The sequence below is a fragment of the Polyergus mexicanus genome, unplaced genomic scaffold (genome assembly GCF_030449975.1).
Source record: "Polyergus mexicanus isolate NDT 795.1 unplaced genomic scaffold, iyPolMexi1.0 SCAF_4, whole genome shotgun sequence".
Taxonomy (NCBI): Eukaryota; Metazoa; Arthropoda; class Insecta; order Hymenoptera; family Formicidae; genus Polyergus; species Polyergus mexicanus.
In genome coordinates, this window is record NW_027223324.1 from 6,215,691 (window position 1) to 6,240,121 (window position 24,431).

The 24,431-nt window shown below is 36.4% G+C and overlaps 2 protein-coding genes across 3 annotated transcripts; both read right to left on the reverse strand.

Moving 5' to 3' along the window:
* Positions 1-504: 504 nt before the first annotated feature.
* Positions 505-8,365, reverse strand: LOC138932477 (citron rho-interacting kinase). Of its 2 annotated transcripts, XM_070294370.1 has the most exons (13): positions 7,668-8,365; positions 7,288-7,532; positions 6,677-7,123; positions 6,471-6,603; positions 5,875-6,401; positions 4,072-5,547; positions 3,548-3,994; positions 3,007-3,359; positions 2,779-2,939; positions 1,592-1,804; positions 1,256-1,511; positions 1,043-1,152; positions 505-848 (listed from the first exon to the last, which is right to left on the reverse strand). In XM_070294370.1, the coding sequence occupies exons 1-12, from the start codon at positions 7,960-7,962 to the stop codon at positions 1,044-1,046; spliced, it is 4,662 nt and encodes a 1,553-aa protein (XP_070150471.1). In that variant the 5' UTR covers positions 7,963-8,365; the 3' UTR covers positions 505-848; position 1,043. The 2 variants fall into 2 exon arrangements, with proteins under 2 accessions (XP_070150471.1, XP_070150472.1); XM_070294371.1 differs by lacking the exon at positions 505-848 and having other exon boundaries at positions 904-1,152.
* Positions 8,366-9,979: 1,614 nt separating this feature from the next.
* Kibra (WW and C2 domain containing protein kibra) lies at positions 9,980-21,189 on the reverse strand. Its single transcript, XM_070293936.1, has 10 exons — positions 20,484-21,189; positions 19,519-19,627; positions 19,008-19,167; positions 17,170-18,765; positions 16,684-16,770; positions 15,660-15,846; positions 14,978-15,439; positions 14,581-14,796; positions 13,695-14,173; positions 9,980-13,311 (listed from the first exon to the last, which is right to left on the reverse strand). Exons 1-10 carry the CDS (start codon positions 20,787-20,789, stop codon positions 12,849-12,851), a joined length of 4,065 nt encoding a protein of 1,354 aa, XP_070150037.1. The 5' UTR covers positions 20,790-21,189; the 3' UTR covers positions 9,980-12,848.
* Positions 21,190-24,431: the final 3,242 nt, after the last annotated feature.

The following is a 24,431-nucleotide window of genomic DNA, read 5'->3' on the forward strand; positions in this document are numbered from 1 at the left end:
TTGACGTCAAGTCAAGCTTTGCTTGGTTCTTGCCGTCAATTTACTGTCAGGTTATATCAGCAAGCTTTGTCACCAAAACACAAGCTTACTGCGGACACAGATGGCATTGGATTTGTTACCAAGTTAACCCAGTAAGCAATTTGATAACAAATTTGATGCCAATTTGGCAACAATTTGTTATCAAATTGCTTACTGGGTTATTATATATTTTTTATTTTGTCTTCACATTTTCTATTTTTGCAAAGTTATAAAAATATTAAAGTTTTCTTAATATACATAAAGAAAATATAATATTAGGTGCTGTTATCACTAATGTATATATACTAATTTATATAATACAATACATTTAAGTACACAGTTGTTTACTCTTATATATGTAAATAAAAATTATCTTTATATTTTCTTGTGATTTTCTTATGGATTATATTAGAAGAAACTAAAGTTATTAGAATATATAAGAAATAGAGTTTAATGATATAATTAAATGCGAAATTTAATTTTATAATTAAATGTCACACATGTTTTTTAATCTTCAGCCTTTTGTGAACACTTATGATATGCTGAATGCATTCAATGCAAACTTTGTCAAACCATTTAACCGTTTTTTTTTTGTTTTTGTTTATTGCGAATACTTCAAACGCTTTTATAAAAAAATAAGTACATATAATAATTTTATATATAAACTTATTTATTTATGAATCAATAAATTATTATATTAATTAACACTGGCAGTTGCACATATAAAAAATAAACTCGATTAACTGATCAGAGAGTTAATAACGTGGCAAGAATATTTGAGATCTTCATCATGACACGTTTGTCTCTATTTTTTTATGCATTCAAGTTCTCTGTTAAAAAGAAACATGATAAGAGTATAATTTTAAATTTAATATTATTCTATTTGTCTCTTACTTTTTCTATAGAATAGAAATGATATTTTTTTCGTAATAATTGCTGTCATATGAATATACACAAATTGCTAATTTCTAATAAACCAAAAAATAGTAATATGAAATTAAATCAAATAGATTACAAGACCTACTTCAATATTTGTGCACTCCGCCAAAGTGTACCTTTTTTCCCTGTCCATCTAAAGCCTCCATTAAACTCGATGTGAAACTGAATTCCGAGCTACTTTCATCTTCTTGAGCTCTGTAAAAATAAATATAATTATAACAAACTATATAATATATTGAATGAATCATTTCAATTTATCTGCATCAATAATTTCATATCAAAGAAAAGAAAGACTTACAATGTGTCCAGACTTGTTAAACTACCGTTCATCGTTGGCATATTAGAAAAACCGTTAATTTTCAGCAATTCAAGATAAGAATTTATAGTTGCTACGTAAATTCCTTTGGAGCCCGCTGTACCTAGATAACGTGGACTAGACAGTTCGATTAACATACGTTCGGGACTTTTTTCCGATGAATTGTATGCTTCTGCATCGAGTTTTACAATCTCGACAGACGAGAAATGAATAATAAATAAATATAGATTGCAGAATGCTGAAAAAATAAAATAAAGTTTTATTAGACAGAATTATTTATTGATTGATCTACAATTATATAATTGAAACAATATCTACCAAAAGCGAATGGTAAATGATTCCATACTGGATCAACGGCGCGAGTTCTTCTACCATTTTCATCCACAAATACACCAAATTCATTATAGCATAATAGAAGCTCTGCTGTACCGCGTGTATTAGAAATATTCAAAACGCAAACTGGAAATATGCCAAGTTTAGCTGCACCCGTAAGCGCTGCTTTAACAGAGCTATTGTCCTCTTCTGGGAATTCTGTAAATTATATAATTATATGTATGTGTTTAATATATTATTTCTTTTACAAAATTATATCTCTTGTTTAAAATAAAAACTAGGATTGCAAATAATAAAATCAATTTTTAATCTAATCCAGAAGTAATTCATAAATCAATTTTTAATTATTAATTATACTAAACTTTAATTCATAATTCAAATTTGTGAATTACACAGATTTTAATTCACAAATTAATTTTGAATTGTGAATTGCAATGGCTTTAATTCATAATTCAAATTTGATTTGTGATTTAAAGCCGATATGATTCATAAATCAATTTTAATTTGTGATTTAAAATTGATAATTATATAATTGTATAATTTACAAATCAGTATTGAATTCTGATTTACACAGCTTTATTAATTCACAAATCAATATTAATTTGTAAATTGAAACTAAAGTAAACCATAAGTGCATATTGAATTATGGTATATACAGGGTGTCCCAAAACTCATAATTGACCTTTGAGGAGGTGAAAGAGGGTAAAATCTTGAGAAAGCTCCTCTATCACTTTTCTCTCTGGTCATTATTCATTGAGTTATTTAACAATTAAGTCGATCAATCCCGTGCACGCTGCAGCGCAGCATTATTTGATCAATTTGATCAAACTCTTAAATCACAAATCAAAATTGATTTCCGGCTTTAAATCACGAATCAAAGTTGATTTGTGAATTATACCGGCTTTAAACCACGAATCAAATTTAAATGATGAATTAAAGCCGGTGCAATTCACGAATCAAATTTGAATTATGAATTAAAGCTTAGTATACTTAATAATTAAAAATTGATTTGATTTATGAATTTTTTAATTACCAATTTCGTAATTCTGATAAAAACAAGAGTATTACACGATTATACATTACTCGTAAAAATCACGTAAAAAATAAAAATTTTAAGTTTTTATTAAGATTATGTTATATAAATATATCACGTATATTTCACATTTGCTTACCATCTACACTATAAGTTTGTAAATCAATCTGGAAGAATTTGTGACATCCTATAATAAGAAGATTCGACGTAAATATGGCACAACTGCAAGGTTCTTGGGTTTCAAGCTCGCGAAGACCGACAAATTTTCCCGAATCTTCTTCGATTTTCCATTTTAATAATCTGCATCAATAACAATTTCTAAAAAATTGCATTATCACACACTTGCTAACTAATGAATGTTACATACATTACATGAGACGCAGTCGCGGTGCATAATATCTCGCCTTGTAATTGATACAAATGGCAACTATCGGAAGTAGATAATACGCTCTTCGTATTAATCGCTGGTTTAGAACAATCGGCGGCTAATGCGTTATTCTTCAACAGTCGCAAGTTGCAGTACACCAATTCTCTATATTCACCGGCTATCATTAAAGCCAGATCCAAGTGGTCATGTAAAGAAAGCTGATGTATTTGCTTGACCCCGCGTATAGTAGTGAGCGTTTGAGATTTAGAGGCGCAATATGAAAACAGGCCCTCTTTCGCGCCCAGCAAAAGTGCATTTTCTATACCCAAGTCAACAACGCAGTTCAAATCCAACTGAAAATGGAGTTAATAATAATAATAATAATAATAATAATAATAATAATAATAATAATAATAAAAAGATAAATAAATAAATAAATAAATAATAAAAAATAAATAAATAAAATAAAAAATAAATAAGAATTTTTTTGTGTTTTACTTTGTAATGATATATTTATCATTTATCTCAACGCATTACTCACTTGATGTTTTTCTAATCTGAGCATAGTTTGATACTTTTTATATTTGGGTATAGTATATGAATTTTGACTGGTAGAAGCCTTTAGAGCTTTAAGCCAATTTCTCTTGTCAGCTTGACTCAGAGCCATAATGTCCATTCTAGATGAAGGCCAACAAGTCGTTGCGGAATTCGATTCGATTCTAAAGATAAATGGGACATCAGATTTTGCCGTTCCTGGTATATCAGGATGCTGTACCGTCTCGGAAACATTAAAACCATTGCTTTCCGTTAAATTTAAACGGTTGATCGGTATCATTCCTGAACATGGTTGATGTTCGTAGACGCACAAACATAATCCTTCCAACTTTAAATATTTTCTCTCCCAACAAGATTTCGATCTACCAGGTACTTTCACCCACCCTTCCATGGAACTTTCATTTTCGTTACACTTTATTACACTTTGCAAATTCTATATACATAAGTAAATACACAATATATTGTAAAAGTAATGAGAGAAATATTAGTAATAAAGTATTGATTTCTTACCATATCTTCCGGTTTGTCTGGTTGATCTATCGCCAATGTTTGAACACTATCTCCTATTGACGATAAACTCTCATTGCTGTCTCCAAGAACTTTGGGATAATAATTGGAAAAATCCTTCGGTAAACCACAAGTCACAGGTACAGACACTGCGCACTCCAAATGCGTCACGATTTGACACTTGCTGCAAGTCGCAGCGCGTCTTCCAAACTGTATAGTCTTCGGACATGCCGCACATTTTCCTGCGCGCATAGGTAATCCTACATTGAATCTATGTGGATTGTTGTATCCTATCCTTTGCGGAGATAATTGTCTGATAAATGATGAACTGCCAGATTCTGTGACATCTTTTATCCTCTTGCTTTCGCATTCTATAGGTGCTGTAGGGGAGGTAGGTGCAGATGCAGAGATAGAAGTGCTTTTAGCTTTCTGAATTAATAATTGATCCGTCAATGTCTTCACCTTCGCTCGTTCTTTAGCTAGTTGATTCTCCAATTCACGATATCCCACAGGCATGCTTGTACCCACAGGAGGCATATTTTCCTTTTGCTTGCCGAGTATTTTGTCGCATATAGTCTTTTTCTTCTTATCACATTTATCCAATTTCCATTGCAAATAATCGATTAATTTAGTCTGCTGTTGTCGAGTACCTTCAGCTTTTACTTCTCTCTCCTGATAAAACTGTCTCATTTCTTCCAAGACATTCTCCAATTCTACTATCCTCGATCTCAGTTCTTGACATTGATCCATGCTACTCTGTAGATCGGTCATAAGTCCAAAATTCGCTTCTTTCAATTCGTGCACTCTCGTTAAGTATTCACTGCTTTCCTCTTTCACGACTCTCGATTCTGCTTTAGCGGCTTCTAAAGCGCGACTCGTTTCCGAGAGATCGTACTCCATTTCACCGCACTTTGTTGTAAACTCTTCTATTTGCGCACTAAGCTCTTGAGCGAGTTTCTTGTATTGTTTTGTCTGAGCGATAAGACTGTTTCTTTCGCTCTCTATGTCACTTGTCTCGGATTCTAATTGCTCGACATTACGTTCGGCAGCTAATCTTCGCGTCTTCTCTTCGTTTTGTGCAGTACATGCCTCGCGTACTTTTGTTTCGGCGGCTTCCAGATCTTTTTGCAATTTCATTTTATCCTGAATCAGCATATTCTCGCGCGTTTCGTGATCGCTTGTTAATCTCTCATAGTCCGTCAACTGTTCCTCCAAGACTGTACAAGTCTCCTTTAAGAGTTCAATATTTAATTCATAGCCTTTAATATCTTGCTCTAATTTGACAACTTTAGACTCGAGTTCAGTCTTTTCTCCGTTATGTTTAGCAACTATTTGCGTCAAACGTCTATTCTCGGCGTTCAAAGTATCGACTCGATCTTGATTCGATCGCATTTGCTTACGAACCGTGTCCAATTCTCTACGTAATGATACGCTCGAAGATTGAAGTTCCTCGATTTGATGATTAGCTTGGGTCAAGGCCTGAAGAATATAAAAATATATAAAGAATACATATTTCTCTTTCTCATGAAAATTAGCTTCTATAGGGAAAAAAAAATATATATATATATATTATTATTATTTTTTTTTTTCCCCTATAGAAGCTAATTTTCATGAGAAAGAGACATATGTATTCTTTATATATATATATAGAAAATAGAAAATGAGAAAAACATTAATTTATATTAAAAATATATAAGAAATTTTAATAAAATTTCCAATAATTTTTGAAAATAATATATACAATAAATAATTTTAAAATATATGATAAATAATCTAATAATATTATATATATATATATATATATACCCTTTGTGCTGAATCTGCCTGCATTTTATTCCTAGATGCTTCTTTTGTAACATTGTTCAATGACACTTTTGCAATATCTAATTCATTCAATAATTTTTTAAGATTTTCTTCTTCTTCCTTTGTTTTACTGCTTAATCTTTCTTGCAATTTCTGTTTATCTTCCTGCAATATTTTGATTCTATCCTCTGCTCTTTTACTTTCTCTCAGAGCTATTCGTTTATCTAAGTTAACATCTGATAATTCCTTTTCCTTCTTCCATAGAGCTAATTGAGCTTGTTTCGCTGTTTGTTTTTCAGCTGTCATTTCTTCTCTTAAAGCTTGAAGTTGTTGTTCCAATTTTTCTATTTTCTCTTGCCGATGAACAATCTTTGTACTTATGGCATCAGTAATTGCTGCACAAGTTGCAACTTGTGGTTGTGCCTGATCTAATTCTTTAAGATTAGCATTTTCTGTTTCCAATTTTGTAACGCTATGTTCCAAACGTTTTAATAATTCCTCTAAATTGTAAACCTTACGCAATTGTTCTTCTGCAATTAAATAAGAAAACAGTATAAAAAAAAATTATTAAATTTAATTATTTCTATAAGATTGTTTACCTTCTTTGTTCAAGGAGTCTTGTAATCTTTTTTGTAATGTAACTTTATCTTGCGCTGCTTGTTCTAAATTTAAAGCAAGTGCCTCGCTTTGCTCCAAATTCATCATAGTTTCATTTAGATCAGACCTAGTAACCTTTAACAAGCAATGATTTAAATAAAGAAAAATGTTATTGTACTGATTGTTTATAAAGTATTTGGATACTCACTTCCAATTGCTGTTTTAATTGCTCGTTTTCAAGATTCATTCTTTCCAATTGTTCTTGTAGACTTGTGAGTGTTTGTTCAGATGTTTTTAGATCGTCTATCTGTCTTGCTCTCTCTTGCAGTTGTTTACGTAAAGTTTGGATTTCAGCATCTCTTGCTGGTAACGTAGCTTGTATAGTACGCAATTGTTCTTGACAATCTTTTAATTCATTTTGAGCAAGTTCTAAGGCAACATTTAATCTTGACTCGCGACAGTGATTTGAATCTTGCTCATTGCGTAACCTAGTCTCAAGATCTGTATTTTTCGCCGCTTCAAAATCTAATTTCGCTCGTAAATCAGCCAGCTGATTATGAGCACGTGCAGATATTTCCTCTAATTTAATTTCAACACCTTGAACGCTTTGTCTATTTAATTCTCGTGTTTTCGCTAAAGATTCCTTATATTGTGTCTAGAAATTATATATTAGATATTAGAAATTTTGCATTAGTAATTGTTTTCATTTATCCCATTTATAATTTATCTTTATTGGAATTACTAATATAATTTGATTGACAATTATATCATATTCATCCCATGTCATTACATTATGTTGTATATTATTACATTACTCACTTGAAACACACGCAATTTATCCAATTCTGCATTCGCAGTTTGCAGTTCGCACTCTGCTTTTTGTAGTTGCGAGCTTATTTCATTATTAGTTGTACATAGCGATGTAATTTTTACAGTTTGTGCTGCGATATGTTGATTTAATTGTGCTATTTTATCCTTTTCCGCATTTTCCCATTTACGTTTTGCTTCTCTTATTAATCCAAGTGCGTGAATCTCTAGCTCCTTTCTCTCTTGCCGTTCTAATTCTAATCCAAGAGATACATAAGTTTAGAACAATTGTGGACCACATAAACTTTTTTCCACAAACATGAATTTAGTATTACATAAATTCTATATATGTAATTAGATGTTATTTAGATATAACTATTATAAAATTTTACCTAACGTCCGTTTAATGCCCGCCAGTTCTGATCGTGTAGCGATCAGTTCTTTCTCAAGTATATCTCTCTCCTTATTGGATGTTTGCAATCTTCGTGTTTTTTCTTCTAATTGAGTTTCCATTTGAGAAAATTCTCTGATTTTATCCTGTAATTCATGTATCTTTCTTTGCATTTGTTTTTCTTGAAGTTCCTTCTTTTTCTCATCCAACTTTGTTTCCAGCTCCATCTTCTCCTTGGAAAATTTATCCAACTGCTTAGGAAACTTATATTCAAGATACGGTGATTCTTTCGACATAGCTCCTGGGGTACGTTCCGTATACCGGAATATTCGTCCAGAGGAGGTGTGACGTCACACACCGAGATTGTCTCAAATCTACATATATTTGACCGTCGCGCTTTATTACATCACGCCGTTTTGCTTATGCGTGACGTTTTTCGTCGGAGTCCTAAGTACGACGAAAAGTTGTCGCCTGGACGTTCGGAAATTGTGCAAACGGAACGCAGTTATGACGTTACACCCTGGTAAACGGAACGGTTTTTGATAAAAAGTTGTCGTCCGGACGTTAATACGGAATGCACCCCTGTAGTTTCAGCTAAATAACAAAATTTTATATTTATCCACACACGACACATACGAAAAGAGCTTTTCTTTTTGTACTCTCGGTCTACTGTAACTGTCAACAAGTATAAACGAATGCAATTTGATTTTCTCCCCTCTAGAGAGCCTCTAGGAGAGAGAGGCGCCAACCAGCCAATCACGAAAAGGCTAATTGGCGCCTCTCTCTCCTAGAGGCTCTCTACTCCCCTCATTATTGTTTCTAAATTACGTACTTACATTTGCGCGCGTTATTTATAAAATGATAGTATGTATTTCTCCAAGGTTTACGTTTCCATTTCTCATCGTTTCTTGCGTCAACTTTGGGATACTTTGGTTTCCGATTGTAAATTATAACGGTCGAGAGTAGCTTCATACGTACGATTTGAATTCAATACATCGTTTGCGACATCAGAGTGCGTGATTTGAGCGATCGCATTGACCTCTAGTAGCGATATTTGGCAAAACGGAATACTGTCGATATCGAGTCAGTATAAATTCTACCTAACCTACGGTTGCAAAAATTAATTGCATTCATCGAATAAGGAGACAACCGCAATAAAATTTTAAAATATGCAGAGCGGAAGAAAATCGCGTATCCAAAAAAAAAAAAAAAAAAAAAAAAAAAACCGACGTTTATAGAAATTTTCGGATAATTGAATTACAGATGATGCGATATTTCAGATAATGTTATTACATACGCTACGTATTTACGAGAAATGTAAAATATGTGTATATATAACGGGTGAGGAAAAAGTATCGAACCGGTAAAATATTTCAAAAACAAGACATTTAGGGAAAATGTTATATATAAAAGTAATACGGTTTAAACAAACGCATCAAATGCCGATATTCATTTGACTTTAATCTTGAACGCAATTATAAAGGATCTCAAGATCAACTTTAAACTCTTAAATGGAAACCCCATTTTTTATTCGATATTCTTGTAGTATACCTTAAAAGCTTTTCAAAACATATTATAATAAAGTTCTTTTCCATTAAGTACTTTCCGAGTTATGATGAGAAAAGATACAGTACCGCTAGTATTATTATATATATTAATATTATCCGAAAGTGATTTTTACTTGACAATGCTATTTATCACACTAATATTGTTACTTAATGTGCCACTTAACACCATACAATTTTTATTTAAAATATTTTTCTCAAATTTCGAAAATTAAACATTTTTCGCAAAAATGATACTTTTTCTTCACCTGGTATAAAGATGAATATAAATTCTATCTATACACTATTTATACACACCGTTTGCACACATAGTCGATTTTGTATTTAAATAGTTTTAATTTTCTTAACAAAATTGTGACTTGTGTGAATGATTCTCTTGATCTTTTTTCTTTTTTTATTATTAAAGTCTCTTTATAATTATAAATCTGTCGAAATTCGCTTAAAGTTGAATGAGCACACTAAGTTTTTTGCCATTTATTTGAAACTTGTAATTAGTTCCATTTCATTAATTTTAATATGATTTATAATACAAAAATTAAAAATTAAATTAATGTCTTGATGAAGAGACTTCGAGATTTTAAAGAATTCATTTCGCAAGAGAATTTCCGGTTTCAGGATACATTTGATATATTAAATTTTTCCAAGTATTCTAATTAAACCCATCACCATGTCCATGATAGCGGAAGATTAATAAGAGATGCAAATATGAGAAAAGGTATTCAACGCAAATAAACGTGGCAAGAGAATATATTGTATTTTGTCCTTTTAATCATTACCATACGAACCGTTACTTACAAATCAAACTGTGATAGTGATTGTTTCTTCTGTACCTGTATCTCATGTTATGTGTATATGTAACTGCACATGAATATGTTCTCTTTATGAAATAACGTTTTTATCGTCTATTTAGCATTTCTCTTAGCGGTATCATTAACGTCTCATGAACGTTATTGATATTATTATTATTATTATTATACTTACTTTGATACAATAAGGCTCTATGTGGTAGTGTAAATAATATAATAATATGTAACTTTAATTAAATACATGAGCATGATAAATTCAGCATTTATGAGTGCTGAGGCAATTTTATATCTTTATATATCTTTTTCTGAGTTTAATTTTATAAATCGCATTATGAATCCGCAAGTTTACGAGACGCTCTGTAAAATCGAACGCACTGATAAAAATACATTTGTAAATAACGCAGAATGAATTCATCACTAGGCTACAAACTTCCTTTTTTTTCTCTCTCTCTTGTGTGTGTATATATATATGTATCATATACATATACATATACATACATATATAATTATACATTATATTTATAAGCGCATAGCATATAATCGTCAAATGCGTATATACAAAAATATATACAAATTCCTCCCAGTTTCATTTCACTTTTTAAGCCTCCTTTCTCTATTTCCATTCTCAAAACGTACACTGGGCTCCTCAATATACAAATAATATGGCATCCATTACCTTGAAGAAACTTCTCTCGTAAAGTTTTTAACGACTTAGAACGGTCGAGCTCTTATTTTGGATTTTTTTTTTTTATTATAGATTTCTTACCTCAAATGCAATAAAAATATTATATTTTATTTATACTGTGCATTATTAAAGAATTTCGTCGTTTAAAGTTTTTAGTTACCAAATTTTATATTGCTACTTTACTTTATATGCTTTAGATAATCTTATAATTTGCAACAAAATTCGAAATAGAATTCTATATATAGTTTTTCTGTGTTGTATATTACAAAAAAGCATTTAAAAAATTACACACAGATGTACAAACTATACAATTATATACTTGGCGTCGTGACGCTACCGCGCGTCGCTTGATATGCACACATATATTAGAATAAGTGTCATATTAAGTTTTATAAACACACTCTCTCTGTTACAAATTATAGATCATATCTAAAGCGGAATTAAAAAGACTTTGACTGTCCAAAATAAACAATTATTATGATATTAAAAATGTCAACTTATTTTCCAAAATTTCTTTTCTCTACGAGTCTGATACAAATACCGTTATAATTGATCGCACAATTTGTTTAATGAATAACTTGTGTTTTTTAGAATACTTGTTAGTATTAATTGCATCAATTATATGAATTGTCAATTATAAATTTTTTTTTATAAGATAAATAAATATAGTAATAAGAATCAAACGTAGAAAACTGCATTATCTTCAAAAAAGTTTAATTATATAAATAAAACCTTTTAAAATGTTTTAAAACTTTTTTTTAGCTATGATGATGCAGAGGAAATCGACATCATAAAACAAAATCTGCTGACCAAGGCTATTGATGCGACTACTGTGTGTGCATAATTCTTGAAAAGATTATTTTCTATATAATGTCATTAGCACCGGACATATCTTGGACCTAAAAACACATTCCAATTGTCGCTTATTCGCAAAAATAGCAGTGAGTATTTTCGATCGTTATAGCTTTCATTTAGATGCTCGTCTTTGATGCAATAACACGAGTATTACAGAATACAGACTGTTCAGGATTGTGTTCAAAAATCCATTGATCAGAGTAGAGTAACATTTGATTGACCAATCAGGAAAAAAAGGACAAATATATGTTTGCTTCTTCCCTTTACTCTGCGACGAGAAGATTATTGAATGCAACTTAGCAAATCGTGGTACACTAATTAACGAAACTTATAAAAACCATTATAATTTTATCATCAGTATCAATATAGTTAAATATGTTATGCATATTGCTTTCATATTTCATAAAAAATCACTATTTTTTAAAAATTATATGCGATTTAAAAAGAAATTATTTCATATTTACTTTTACCTATTTTTTCCTCTCGCACAAGGAATTATCGTTAATTATACCACGATAATTTATACCACATACCCTGTATTATCGTCACAGTCACTTTTTCTGCGCGACGAATTCGATAATAAGGCACGTTGTCGATCGATTCGTATCTCTAGAATCGATAAGTGTGTAAAGGACACTTGGATACATTTCCACTGGATAAGAAGCTCAAAATCAGAAACTGAACGCAATTGTAAAACGGCATTACCGAGATCGGAACAAAATTCACCAGCCAATCTAGACGCAGCCTTTTCTTGTTAAACTTTCGATTCGCAGACCAGCTGCTCGGTGGGTCATGTGTTTCGACGCACAAAGGGAACAAATAATAATACAATACGCAATTATATTGCGGTCGCGACATGAACTCGGACGAGTCGGATAATTAACAATTAAATAATCTATCATGTATGGAGTACCGTTTAAATAATTTATGTTTTCGTATGTACATATCGCGCTTGCGCGTTTGCATGCAATTTTCGCTACCGCATCTATCGAAAGGCTGTTATTAGCATGCAGCATTGGCACACACTGGATCGATCGTATCAGCTCCGCGCACATTCGATAACGTTTGTCTCTTATTCCTTCGACGCGCGCATTCTTGCAATCTGCACATGGCACCTGGGATTCAGAATTAGGAAGCAGCGATTTCCATGATTCAACTCTCTTCTTTTGCCTTTTCTTATCTTGTTACTTGAAACTTAAAAAGCAGATTTACGCAATAATTGCGATTCGCACAGGGGCCTAGAATATTCCTCGCGCAATCTTCCTCGGTTTTCAAACCTCTACGCCAAGAACCCTATCAACGACGTATTCGTATCTCTTTGCCGGCTCTCCGTTGCCTTCGTTCTTCTCGGTAGACTTGGATGGAGCCTCGCTCTCGCCGTTTTCCGAATTTTGCGCGCTCGATTCCGCCGCTGGCCGACCTTTAGCGTTTACAGGTTTGTCGGTATTTTTGATCACCGGGATCTCATCCTCATTAACATTCGTGATGACAACTCCGCTCGCATTCCGATCTGCGATTCCGCTGTTGTTCCTCGTGGCGGACGACGCGGTTGCGCCGGGAATGCTGTTCGGCCGTATCGTCGAATTTACAATACCGTGAGTGGTACTAACGGGCTCCGACGCGTATCTTCTATGAGTGTGTAATAACGTAGGACACGTACTATCGGTTCCGAGATCTTCGGGTGGCAAAATAGGAACGTTCAAATTCACCCGCGTGAAGAAGGCCATCTTTTCTCTGGAAAAGAAAAAAATAGTGTTTGCTTATTAAATATGATTTTTATGAATGTTGTAATTTTTCCTCTTTCTCATACAGTCTTCGAAACAATCGAGAAAAATCACAGAATTTTTATCGTAATTTATTTGAATTTATTTAATCTTTTTCATTCTTGATGAACATTAACTAAAATGTCGGACTTGATTTCGGATATCATCCGATTACTTTGGATATTACTTAAATGTTTGGATATTCAATTATATTATTTTGAAATAATAAAGAAATTAAAAAAATATGTACTAAATAACAATACAAAAAAAAATCAGATTATCTTTTTTTATTAGAATATAATAAAATCATAATGAAGGACAATATCGGAGTAAAATAAAATTTGTGTTATGTACTTGAAAGAAATGATGTCGGGCTTTCCCTTCCCAGCCTTCGTTTTCCTTAATTTGTAAATTTCTTTCGATGTTTTCTTCATCATCTTCTCCACTTTCTTCTCCTCGGCGTTTTTACCGTTTTTGCCATGTTCGGCTTGTACCATGAGGTTTTGGAATTTCTGATCTTCCAACAGCCACGTTGCCAGATCGGTATCACCTTTCTCGCGTGCCTGTTCCAATCGTTGCTTCAGTTCTCGTAACCTACTAAGCTCATCTTGGAGATTATTCAGTCTAGCGTGCTGCGCCTGCAAATCCAATTCAAGATCCAATGATGTTCTCATTGTGGGCGGCAAATGGGACGATTTCTTCGAAGTAGTTTTGTAACTGAGAGCGGATGATGGTCGACGCCATCGTAGGGAACGTCTTTCTACTGAATTTCGTTGGAAAGGTCCGCCTCTGCGATAAAGCGGCATACTGCTATCGCTGTCGCTACGATTAAGCTGTGCAAAGATAAGAAAAAATTAAATAAATAAATAAACGAGATTAAATAAAAAGAGTCTACAAGATGCTAAAATTTCCATTTTAAAATATCATGATGTGGTGAAAACAAGTAAAGTATATAATTTCTCAATTCAATTTTTCAATTCAAACAGTAATTTTTTAACAGTTAAATTTTTTTTAAATCGCTATAAGATATATTAAGCAATCATTTATTTATGTATGTGTGATATATGTATCTTTTTAACCATTTATTTACAGTTTATGAATGATGGAAATTTTAGTTTCTTATATATAAAAAATAAAACTTAAAATATTTTTGCGGCATTTTGTAGAAAAACAATTAAAAATAACAATAAAGATATAATAACACAAATTATATTTAGTTAAAACTTTAGTTAAAACTCACTCGGCAGATATAATGATTTTTGCTGACGGCCGCGCTCGGTGAGAATGTCTGACTCCTCTTGATTACAATGGAGTTCTTGTCGTCATGAATAGCGCCGGGCACAACGCCAGCTGCAGAGAGCTTCCTTTGCTTGCCCTGCTCCGGAATAAATACGCATTCGGTGTTTGTTTCCTTGTCTTGCGTTTGCCTCGTTTCCTCATTCAGTTCTTCATCTTCCTATTACACCATAAATTTAACCATTAGAAATTCATTGAAAAAAAACTTATATCGGACAAAAAAGTGTAATAAAATTTAGAATCGATCTGTTGAAAGAAGTTTAAAGAAGACACATTCAAAATTCAAGTTCGATGCAGCTTCAAAACGAACGAAGTGTAAGCAATAAGTAAGTGTTGCTTACCTCGTGTTCCAAAACATCCTCCAGAATATTGTCCTCCATTACAAACTCCATAAGAATGCCCTCTTCGTCGCTGCCCTCGCTTCCGCTTTCGCTGTCACCGTCATCCTCATCCTCTTCTTCTGGGCTACCCAAACAATTGGCGAGCTCCTCGAGTCTCAGCGTCACGGCTGTCTGTAGCTCATCGCAACCTTGATTCCTCGTCAAGGTAGATGTCTGAGAGCTAATTATCGTACTCTCGTCACTACTTTCTTCTTTTGCATTTTGTGCGCTTCTATACATCGAGATGTCTGATTCCTGTTTATCGTGCTTCGTTTGCCTGATGACATTCATGGTGGCGCTATTACTGGCGCTGGTACTGGGATTGGTTTCGGACGGTTGCATGAAGCGGAAGGAGAGTATATTATACCATTTCACGCTAGGAGATTCTGGACTGAAGTCTGCCAGCGAGACTTGTGCAGAACCCTGTAATTAAATTAATGTCCAGCATGATTTAACCATCTATTTCGAAAAAAAAAATTAAATTTTATTAATTTTGTCTAAATAAAGAATAGAAGTGTTGATTCTCTAAATATGCCTCGAATTTAGAGTACACTCTGATCAGACGTTGTAATAGAATATAAAATCTCGAAATAAAGCAAAAACTTACAAAATACGAGTAAGTTTGAGAAAGCTATAAACGCACCAAGCATTTTTCGGCTTCGGTGCACCAAAGTGTCACTTGCAGGGTCTTCGTGTACAACTTGTTGAGCGGTACGGCGATTGGAAACGTCTCGCCGAAAGTTGGTTTTCGTAGATCCACGACGGGTTTTGTGCAGCAACACATATGATTGATGGGCAATTGCATCGGCAGCAGAGCGACTTTGATGTATCTGAAATATCAAACGAAAGAGAAACGTTACTTTTGCGTGAAAAAGACGGCTTAACGAAATCGGGGGCTATAGTTAAGCGAAAACGGATAAAATTTGCAAGAAGAATCACATCTTCTTCTATATTCCTTTCTCTTCCTCTTCTTTTTCTCTCTTCTCTTTCCATTTAGGGTTAGAAAATGTTGATTCACCATTATGCGAAAGATAGATCATTAATCAAACGCGCAACTATACATTAAACTCTCTCTCTCTCCTTCTCTTCTTCATCCATCGAGGCGTTGTACTGCGTTTTGTGAATTTATGGCCGATGGCCAGGCACAATGCTGCGGCAATAAATTCCCGAGTGGCCGTAAAGCTGATTGCAAGATCATCATGGTATCGCTGATAATAAGTGGATCCTTACATAACAAAGGTGAATGCGGTACTCGCTGGTCAATGATCTAAACATGAACGCGACAAGGATTTCATAATTATATTTTAATTTCATTTAAAAAAAGCAGTATCTGGGGGTTCTAGTGTGATCGATCAAGCAACTAATCCGACGAATAAACAAAAGTAGAATGCATTTGCGTAACTATTAGTAGGTTGACTCAACATTGCACAATCAAGTTATCTAATCGGTTATCTTTGGAAGCGAGACACCATTCGCAAATATAATTCGACCTATCGGTAATACTTGTGTATGTTAAACTGTACGGAAATGTAAATATTCGTCTTGAATTTTTTGAGGAATAGAAATTGAAATAAACAGTACGACTATTAACTGTTATGATAAAGTAAAACATTGCTTGGAATATATCGCTTGAAAATAATTTAAAAAATCTCGTTGAGAATACTCACACTTGCGCGTTATTGGGTATGAAAAGCGCTGCTAGATTTCTCGCGCGTTCGATGCCAACATGAAGCAATCCATCGCTCACCGAATACCTAAATGCATAACATTATAAATTTTAATTTGTTCCAATATTCAAATTATCGCAAGGATGCATACAAAATGTAATTTGCGATATAAAAACATGTATAAAAAGTCATAAATGCTATACATATATTATCGAACGATGAATTGAAAATATATCAAAGTCTTTTTTTGTACTTGCTTTATAATTACTTGCATATAATTACTTCTTTTTACATAACATTTTTAACATATACATAAACTTTTATTATTCATGATCTCAACATTTATAACTATATGCAACAAAAATTTTATTTTCCACAAAACAAATGTATGTTTTTAACACACGTTTGATATTTCTAAATACATGACATTTTTTATTTATCCGTGATATTTATAAAAAGAATGAACGTGCAATGAAACAAACGTACCTCAGTTTGATCTGCACCTGCGCAGTTTCCAAACTCATCTCGCCGGAAGCCAATGGGTCCACGTCGGAGATGAGCCCGGACAGTCTTTTCCGATTAGATGCTTCGAAAACGCCCGAATCGCCAGCGACACTCTCGTCGGAGACTGCGGCGGAAACAGATCTAGTGTTGGTACCAGAACTGCTGGCCCTTGATCTAATCCCAGTGGGCGGCGGCGTCTCGCTGATCGGCGACAATGGTGGCGGCTCTTGAGGTGGTGGCGGCGCTTGTTGCAGCTGCAGCAATTGTACACTGGACGCGCCAGGCCTGCCTAGGCCACTGCCCTGTGACATGTTGCACGACTGCAATTCGATGGGCGGATGCGGACCAACCACAAGCTTCAGGCGATCCTGCGAATTGGAGGAGCACGTTTGCTCCTGCTGTTGCGATACTCCTTGCTGTTGACCGAATCTGAGTTCCGTCAAACGGTCTTCTAGTTGATTCCCGTCGAGATGCGACGCGGTTGCACCACCACTAGCTGTCACTGCCGTCGTCGTCACTGCCACGGGTCCCACTCTCTGATGCTGCCTCCTCTGCAGTTCCACTTGTTCGTAGGCAGGCGGTGGACCCATCGGTGCGTTCTCGTATAAAGGCGACACCGGCGGGCTCACACTCGATAGACTTGATCTCGGCGAAAGACTGGGCTGAGATCTACCGGGCGAGGGTGTGCCTACGAGATTGTTCTGTTCGGAACCACGCAACAATCTCTCGACACGCCTGTGCAGATCCACCATATCGACCGGTCGTTCCTGCTGCGAATTAGCAGATCCCAGACACTGTGGACCGCCGTAGATGTCCGTGAAGCTTAGCCCGGAGCTGAGAGAACCCTTACTGCTAGTCGTACTGAGACTACCGAGGCTGGAGCTGCTGCTCACCGATAACGTGCTAGCGCTCAGTGTCTTCAGCTGGCCCTCTAACATCGCCATTGATCGCAGGGCATCCCTGAGTTGCTGCAGCAACAGCTGCTTTTCCTCGTGGAGCCGCACGCGATCGGTTATGGTCTTGTTCGATAATTCAAACGCGGTGTTGAGATCCTGCTCAAGCCTGCGAATCTCGCACTGGATTTTTTTCATATCTTGCTGCGTCCTCGTGCGCGGTGTGATACTCCGCAGTTCTCGCAGCAGCTGCTCTTTCTCTTGGAATAGTAGCAGTTTGTCCTTGTCGCTCTCGGTTTGACCTGGCGTCACCTTCTCTTCGAGATCGGCCAACTGCTGTTGAATGTGCTGGATCCGCTTTCTCGCCTCATCGTACTGCAATCTCATGCGCGCCATTTCGGCCAATCGGGTCCCAATCGGCACCAGTTCACCCGACAGATCGGTCTGGGAAGCCGTGCTAAGTTTCTCTTGCGGCAAACTGAGCGTGCTAGCTTCCGGACTACCCTCACACAATTGCAGCCTTGTCAGTTCATCTTTGAGCTGCGCCAGCGACTGCATCAGTTCGGCCTTCTCTTTCTCCCCAGAGCTCAAGGACTTCTGGATATTACGGAGCTCGGTCATGATGGCTTGCGCTTCCGTGATATTGTAGCATCCGCCATGATGGCCGCTCAATTTTTGTTCCACACTGTAAATGAAAACAATTGGTAAAAGTTAAAGTTATTCATATTATAAATAATTAAGCATATATATAGATAGTGGTTGATAAAAAAAAAAAAAACATCTTATAATCCGGAGAATACCGATATTTTCAAATTTTTGAATTTGCACATGAAATAGTATTATTTGTTATCAAAAAAAGTTAAATTAGTTAAATAAAATAATATGAAAACTTGGTTGATCGCCGATTAAGGTTTACACGTGTTATACCTGGCGAGAGTATCCACTCCTCGTTGCGTGCAGTTCATCTCCGCTCGAATCTGCTCGAGTTCTCGTTTTAATCGAGAAACTCGGCTTCTGGCGAGTGCCACGTCGGACTTGAGCAGGTCAGGGTCGTATTTGGTACTCAAGGAACTCGAGCTGGAACATACTGTGAACCACGAAATATTCGTTAATACTTTTTCGCATAATTTGCCTACATATATTTGTATTGCAATCTATTTAGACTAGATATTTAATCGTGTATTAAAAAAATATGAGATTACTAGAAACTGCCGCTTATCATAAATTTCTAAATTCATAATTTATAAAACTTCGTTTTAGTAAATTTTTAAATAGCGACATATTATCGATGAAATATGGTTGCACGGATAGCTACATGTAATGTGAGCACGGCTTATTAAAGTTTCTAATTAATTCAGAAAAAAATTATTAAACTTGTTTTCATTAAAAAATAATTAAAATTGTAGAAAAAAAATATTTATTTTTTTAAATTACTCACAACTTGTACGTGATGCGCCAAGGGTGGATAAAGCATTATTGAGGTGATTGTACTCATCTTGCGCCAGACAGAGCCTTTGCTGTTTTACGTCATAGATCTCCTTCTTCGCCTATAACACAAGAGTTTTATGATCTTTTTAAAACAACTATCATCGATTGGTTTTCGCATGTATCTCTATGATATAACATAACACACTCATTCTCCTATTGATCCTAAGCGGCAAAACATTACTTCTTGACATAATGTTTTAAGACAAATTAAGTAGGCGCCTTAAAAAGATAATAATCGCAAAAAAAATAATTTCTTACAATTGTATAATTTTTTCAAATGATGATTATTTAAGTTTTAAAAATTTGTGCATGTTTGTACTGGACAAACAGTTGATTTTAAATTATTTATTTATTTATTGATCACGTGCATATTGTGTACGCTAAAGTATTAAATATTAAATGAAAAATATATATGTGTATTAGATTTAAAAATTGAATAGAATCTTTGCCAAGAAGATGAATCTATATATATATATATAAAAAAAAAAGAATATCTTTTTCTAACACGAAAGCTTCCAAGAATTCTTCCGAATGATTGTCGAAAAAAGTCTTTGCTTTAGAATAAAATGCATACAACTTTTATCATTGTATTTGATAAAACGATGGAAAACATGGTTAACGATTTCGGTTTAGATCAGCAGTATTCAGGATTATTTCATCTGATATCACTGTATTATTCCAATATCCGGAAGAACCCGCACGATTTCACCATATCCACACAATCGAGTTTGATCGCGAAAAAAATATTTATGATTAGTTTCAACGCTTTGGCGATAAAATTTTGCAAAGAGAAACGTTGCATATTCATCCACAGAGATACGACTCGCACTTCCATGTTAAAGCGAAGAAAGGACGCGATATTTGATAGGAGAATACTTTGAAATATATATGATTTCTTCCCAAGTGGATTCTTACATATTCGCAATAATAATACGCCGTTGCATCAGTGTCGTCGCGCTTGTAACACTGTTCCCAATAGAATTTCTGTATCTGCTCATCGTTTTCGTAGTCATTGTGATAGCACATCTTCATGCGATACTGCGACACAACGTTCTCATAGATCTGCTCTTGCTGCTGCTGCTGTTGATACTGGAGATAGGTTGGACGTTGCAGATTCTTGCGTTGCTGCTCTTGCTGCGCTTGATGATGATGGTAATTGTCCACGTAGCTACGGTACTGGTGTGCCGGTACGAGTACACAGAGGGTGTACTGACGGTCCATGCCGGGTACACGATGGACTGTGCGCACTCTCTGTGGCTACGCGACGATGCCTTTCTTCGTCTTCTTCGCCCTCTTCTTCCTTCTCCTCCACTGCTTTTTCTTCTTCTTTCTCTGTTCTTCCTCTATTCCTCTTCCACCACCTTTCTTTCTTTTTCTCTCCGCCTTCTCTCGTTTCGCCGTTTCTTCTCTTCCTCCTCTCGATCCCGTCTCGTGCCCTCCTGCGCTTGTATACTCTCCTATTTCCTCTTTTCTCCTCACCTCATCTTCGCGAAGGCCTCCTCGAGACTGGCCGGTGTACGGGGCCCGAAATTCCGATCCCCACCTCTGTGGGTCTCAATTTTTAAGGGATCCCACCTTTTTTCCTTTTTTTGCCTTCTCTTCCTTCGCTTCTTGCATCGTCCAGCCAGTTCTGCCTGCCCCCTCTTCGATGCCCCCACCTCTCCTCCGACACCCCTTTTATCCCCACCGTTACAACCTCAAACGTGCACACAGCCTCTTTCCTCTCTTCAACGAGATGAAACACGAACTGGCTCCACGAACTTCCCCCTCTTTATTTCCTCCTCTGCTCTCTTCTTCTTTTCCTTTTCTTTCATCATCATCATCATCATCATCATCTTCTTCTTCATCTTCTCCATCATCGTCTTCTCTTCTCTCATTCCAGAGGCTCTCTAGAACCGCGTATTTTTCATGCCGTCTCTCTCGTTTCTCGGCGCCCTCAAGCGCCTCTTTCTTATTCGGCGTAAAAAGACAGCCCTCAACAGTTCCGATAGGATCGTCATAATCAGAACCCCAATAAACTCTGACTAGAGTAGGTTGGTTTAAAATTTGACTAGCGCAAGATAATGTCTCGCGTTAAAAGCAAATCATTTAATTAAACCTGCGTCACGATCTCTCCGAGACATTTTCAAGCGTAACCCTCATCAGTTACTTAAATATGAAAATGCGTTTCAGAGAAGGAATACACGCAACTCGCATGACTCGTCGTACTGACAAGTTTCAATTTTGTATAAAAATATAAAAATATATGAGTATGTATATATTATTTATTCATTGCTATAAGTTCATTGCGCGGCAAATGTTATGATTTTGTGATGGATTAAGAAGCTTATATGCCATCAATAATGACAAAGGTGATAATGTCTCGCATCTTTTATCATCTTTTGCCAAAGCAGATAATTAACTAGCGATAAGATAAAACCCTTCATCGCAGCATACAAGAAATTTTTCTAGTGATCATTGCGCACAGTGCGGAAATCTACGTTTATTATCACTATTATAGCCCTCGAGGGCGCTTATCTTTTTCAGGCCCGCGGAATGTCCGATCCAGAAGTACGGGGCGCCCGAGGGCGAATATATGATCCTGCACGATTGGTGGGGCGTAGCATGCGCACGGGTTAAGGAGGACGGGTAGCAAGAAGGGGGGTTGGGGAAGGGAAGGGTAAGCCGTAGGATTGCAGAGGTATCAGCGGAGGACGAGGACGAACGAAAGGCAGAACGGACGGAGGGGGCACGAGGAAGGGGATGCGATGGAAGGGCGAGGAAATAGAAGGGAAAGGAGGAGGAGGAGGAGGAGGAGAAGATCCGGCGAGGTCACGGTACGACCCTGCTGAACGTGGTCCCGCATCCGTTGAGGCCCTGCCGTTGGTAGTAGAACCGACCTTGAGTCGCGCATTATGCCCCGTCCTTGTTGGAATTTCTGGGGCCCCTACTGGCCCATCAGCCGTGTCTCCGATCATCTAAGAGCAGAGGCCCTCGTTTGTTGCGCGTCACCCCACCACTCCCTGCCAATCGCCGAGTGGCTCGCCCATGAGGCCTCTCAGCAATATGTGTATCGGGGAAGAGCACACGGGTTTCTTCTTCCCCCTCCCCCTCCAATCCTTCACACGGTGCCCTCACGGGTCCTCTCCCCCTTCCTCTGCCCTTCCTCATCATCTCTTCCTTTTCGCCCTCGAAACGTCGGAGAGAATCCACGGCGCCTCGCGCGCATATTTCTCGGTGTCTATACTATTATTGTCGAAGGAGCACGCAGATGGTATCGAGTACGGGCCGGTTCGTCCGCTCCGCGGAAAGGGGCTTTATTTTTCCTCTGCCTGTGTTCACCCCATCCCTCTTCTCTTTCTCCGCCTCTTTCTATTTCTCCTTCGCCGTCGCCGTCACGAAGGCCGAACGATCTCCGGATTAGCGCATTCTTTTTTCGTTCGATGGACTTTCTTTCCTGGACCGGCAAAACTACGTCAATTTCTGACAAGAAATCTTAGACCCGCTTTCGGATTCCAGTCCTCGTCGTCCCTTGATGTTTCATCCTTTTCCATAAATGTATTGATGTGTATACATATAAACTCGTCAATACAATACATCCTTTCATGATGTATACACATTCGATCCTTGACATTGCTCTCTCTATTCTTTATGCGGTTAAATTTTGCAAGTTGCACGGTAACAGAATGTGAAAAAATGTGAACATCAAGGAAATTGAAGAACTACGTTTCTCGGCTCACATAGCTAAGATCACTATGTACGCAAGTTTCCTTCGTTCGGAACGTCTTAGTTACGTGTCTGTAAGTTAAATTTGCCGAAAATACTTGTACAACATCAAGGAAATTGAGGAATAACGCTTCTCCGCACACAGAGCTAAGATCGCTATGTACGTAAGTTTTTTTTGCACGGAACGTCTTAGTTACGTGTCTGTAAGGGAGATTTGCCCAAAATTCTGGTACAATATCAAGGAAATTGAAGAATAACCTTTCTTGGCGCACAGAGATAATAAGATGCATTCGCAGGTGATACTGTGTTATCGACCACAATCTAAAACATTCAACATTTTATGATACAAATCGAGCTACCTTTTATATATAATAAATTCTATTTGAATTTAGGAATCTTTTCCTTAGACATAGAAAAAAATACAAAATATATACGTTAAAATGCAATACACATTTGACTTTAGTACAAGCTTTTTACGTCTCATTCCTCTCAGTTTATCTCTCTAGCTGACACGCTTCACGCTACGTTTCGAGATGATCCTATGTACCTAGGATATTTCTCCTACTTCAAGGGAATTGGAAAGAACGAAAGAACGAGAAGAGGCTCTCCGGCGACAGCCGCATTCCAAGCGGGACGCCTAATACCGTTCCTAGCACGACAAAAAACAAAAGGTCATCTCGAAGGATACAGAGGGGAGAAAGATATGGCAGGATCATGCGAGATGGAAGAAAAGCCGCGCGTCGTCGAATCAAGGAAGAGACGACAAGACGAAGAAGAGGCGGAAGGCGTCCCTCGGATATATATCCCCTATGCGTAAACGGTCGCGATTTATACCGCCCGGAGCACGCTATCCTAGAGCCGAATGCCTAACTGATTGCTGAATTCCATTCCATCGGCCTGCCTCTTCCCTTCTCTTCTCTCTTTCTCTTTCTCTTCCTGCTCCTCGCAAGCGCGCCTCCTCCGCCTGGAGAATGCTCCGAGAATTGCCACGAAACGTCGTCGTTTGTGCTCTCGTTCAAAATTCCAGCAGCTTCCATCGAATTACTACTCTCCCAAAAAACTTCATCTCTAATCTCGGACAATTCCGATGAAAACTATTGATAAAAATTATCATCAGAATTTACACGTCCTCTCGCTCATCCTCTATCCAAGAAATAG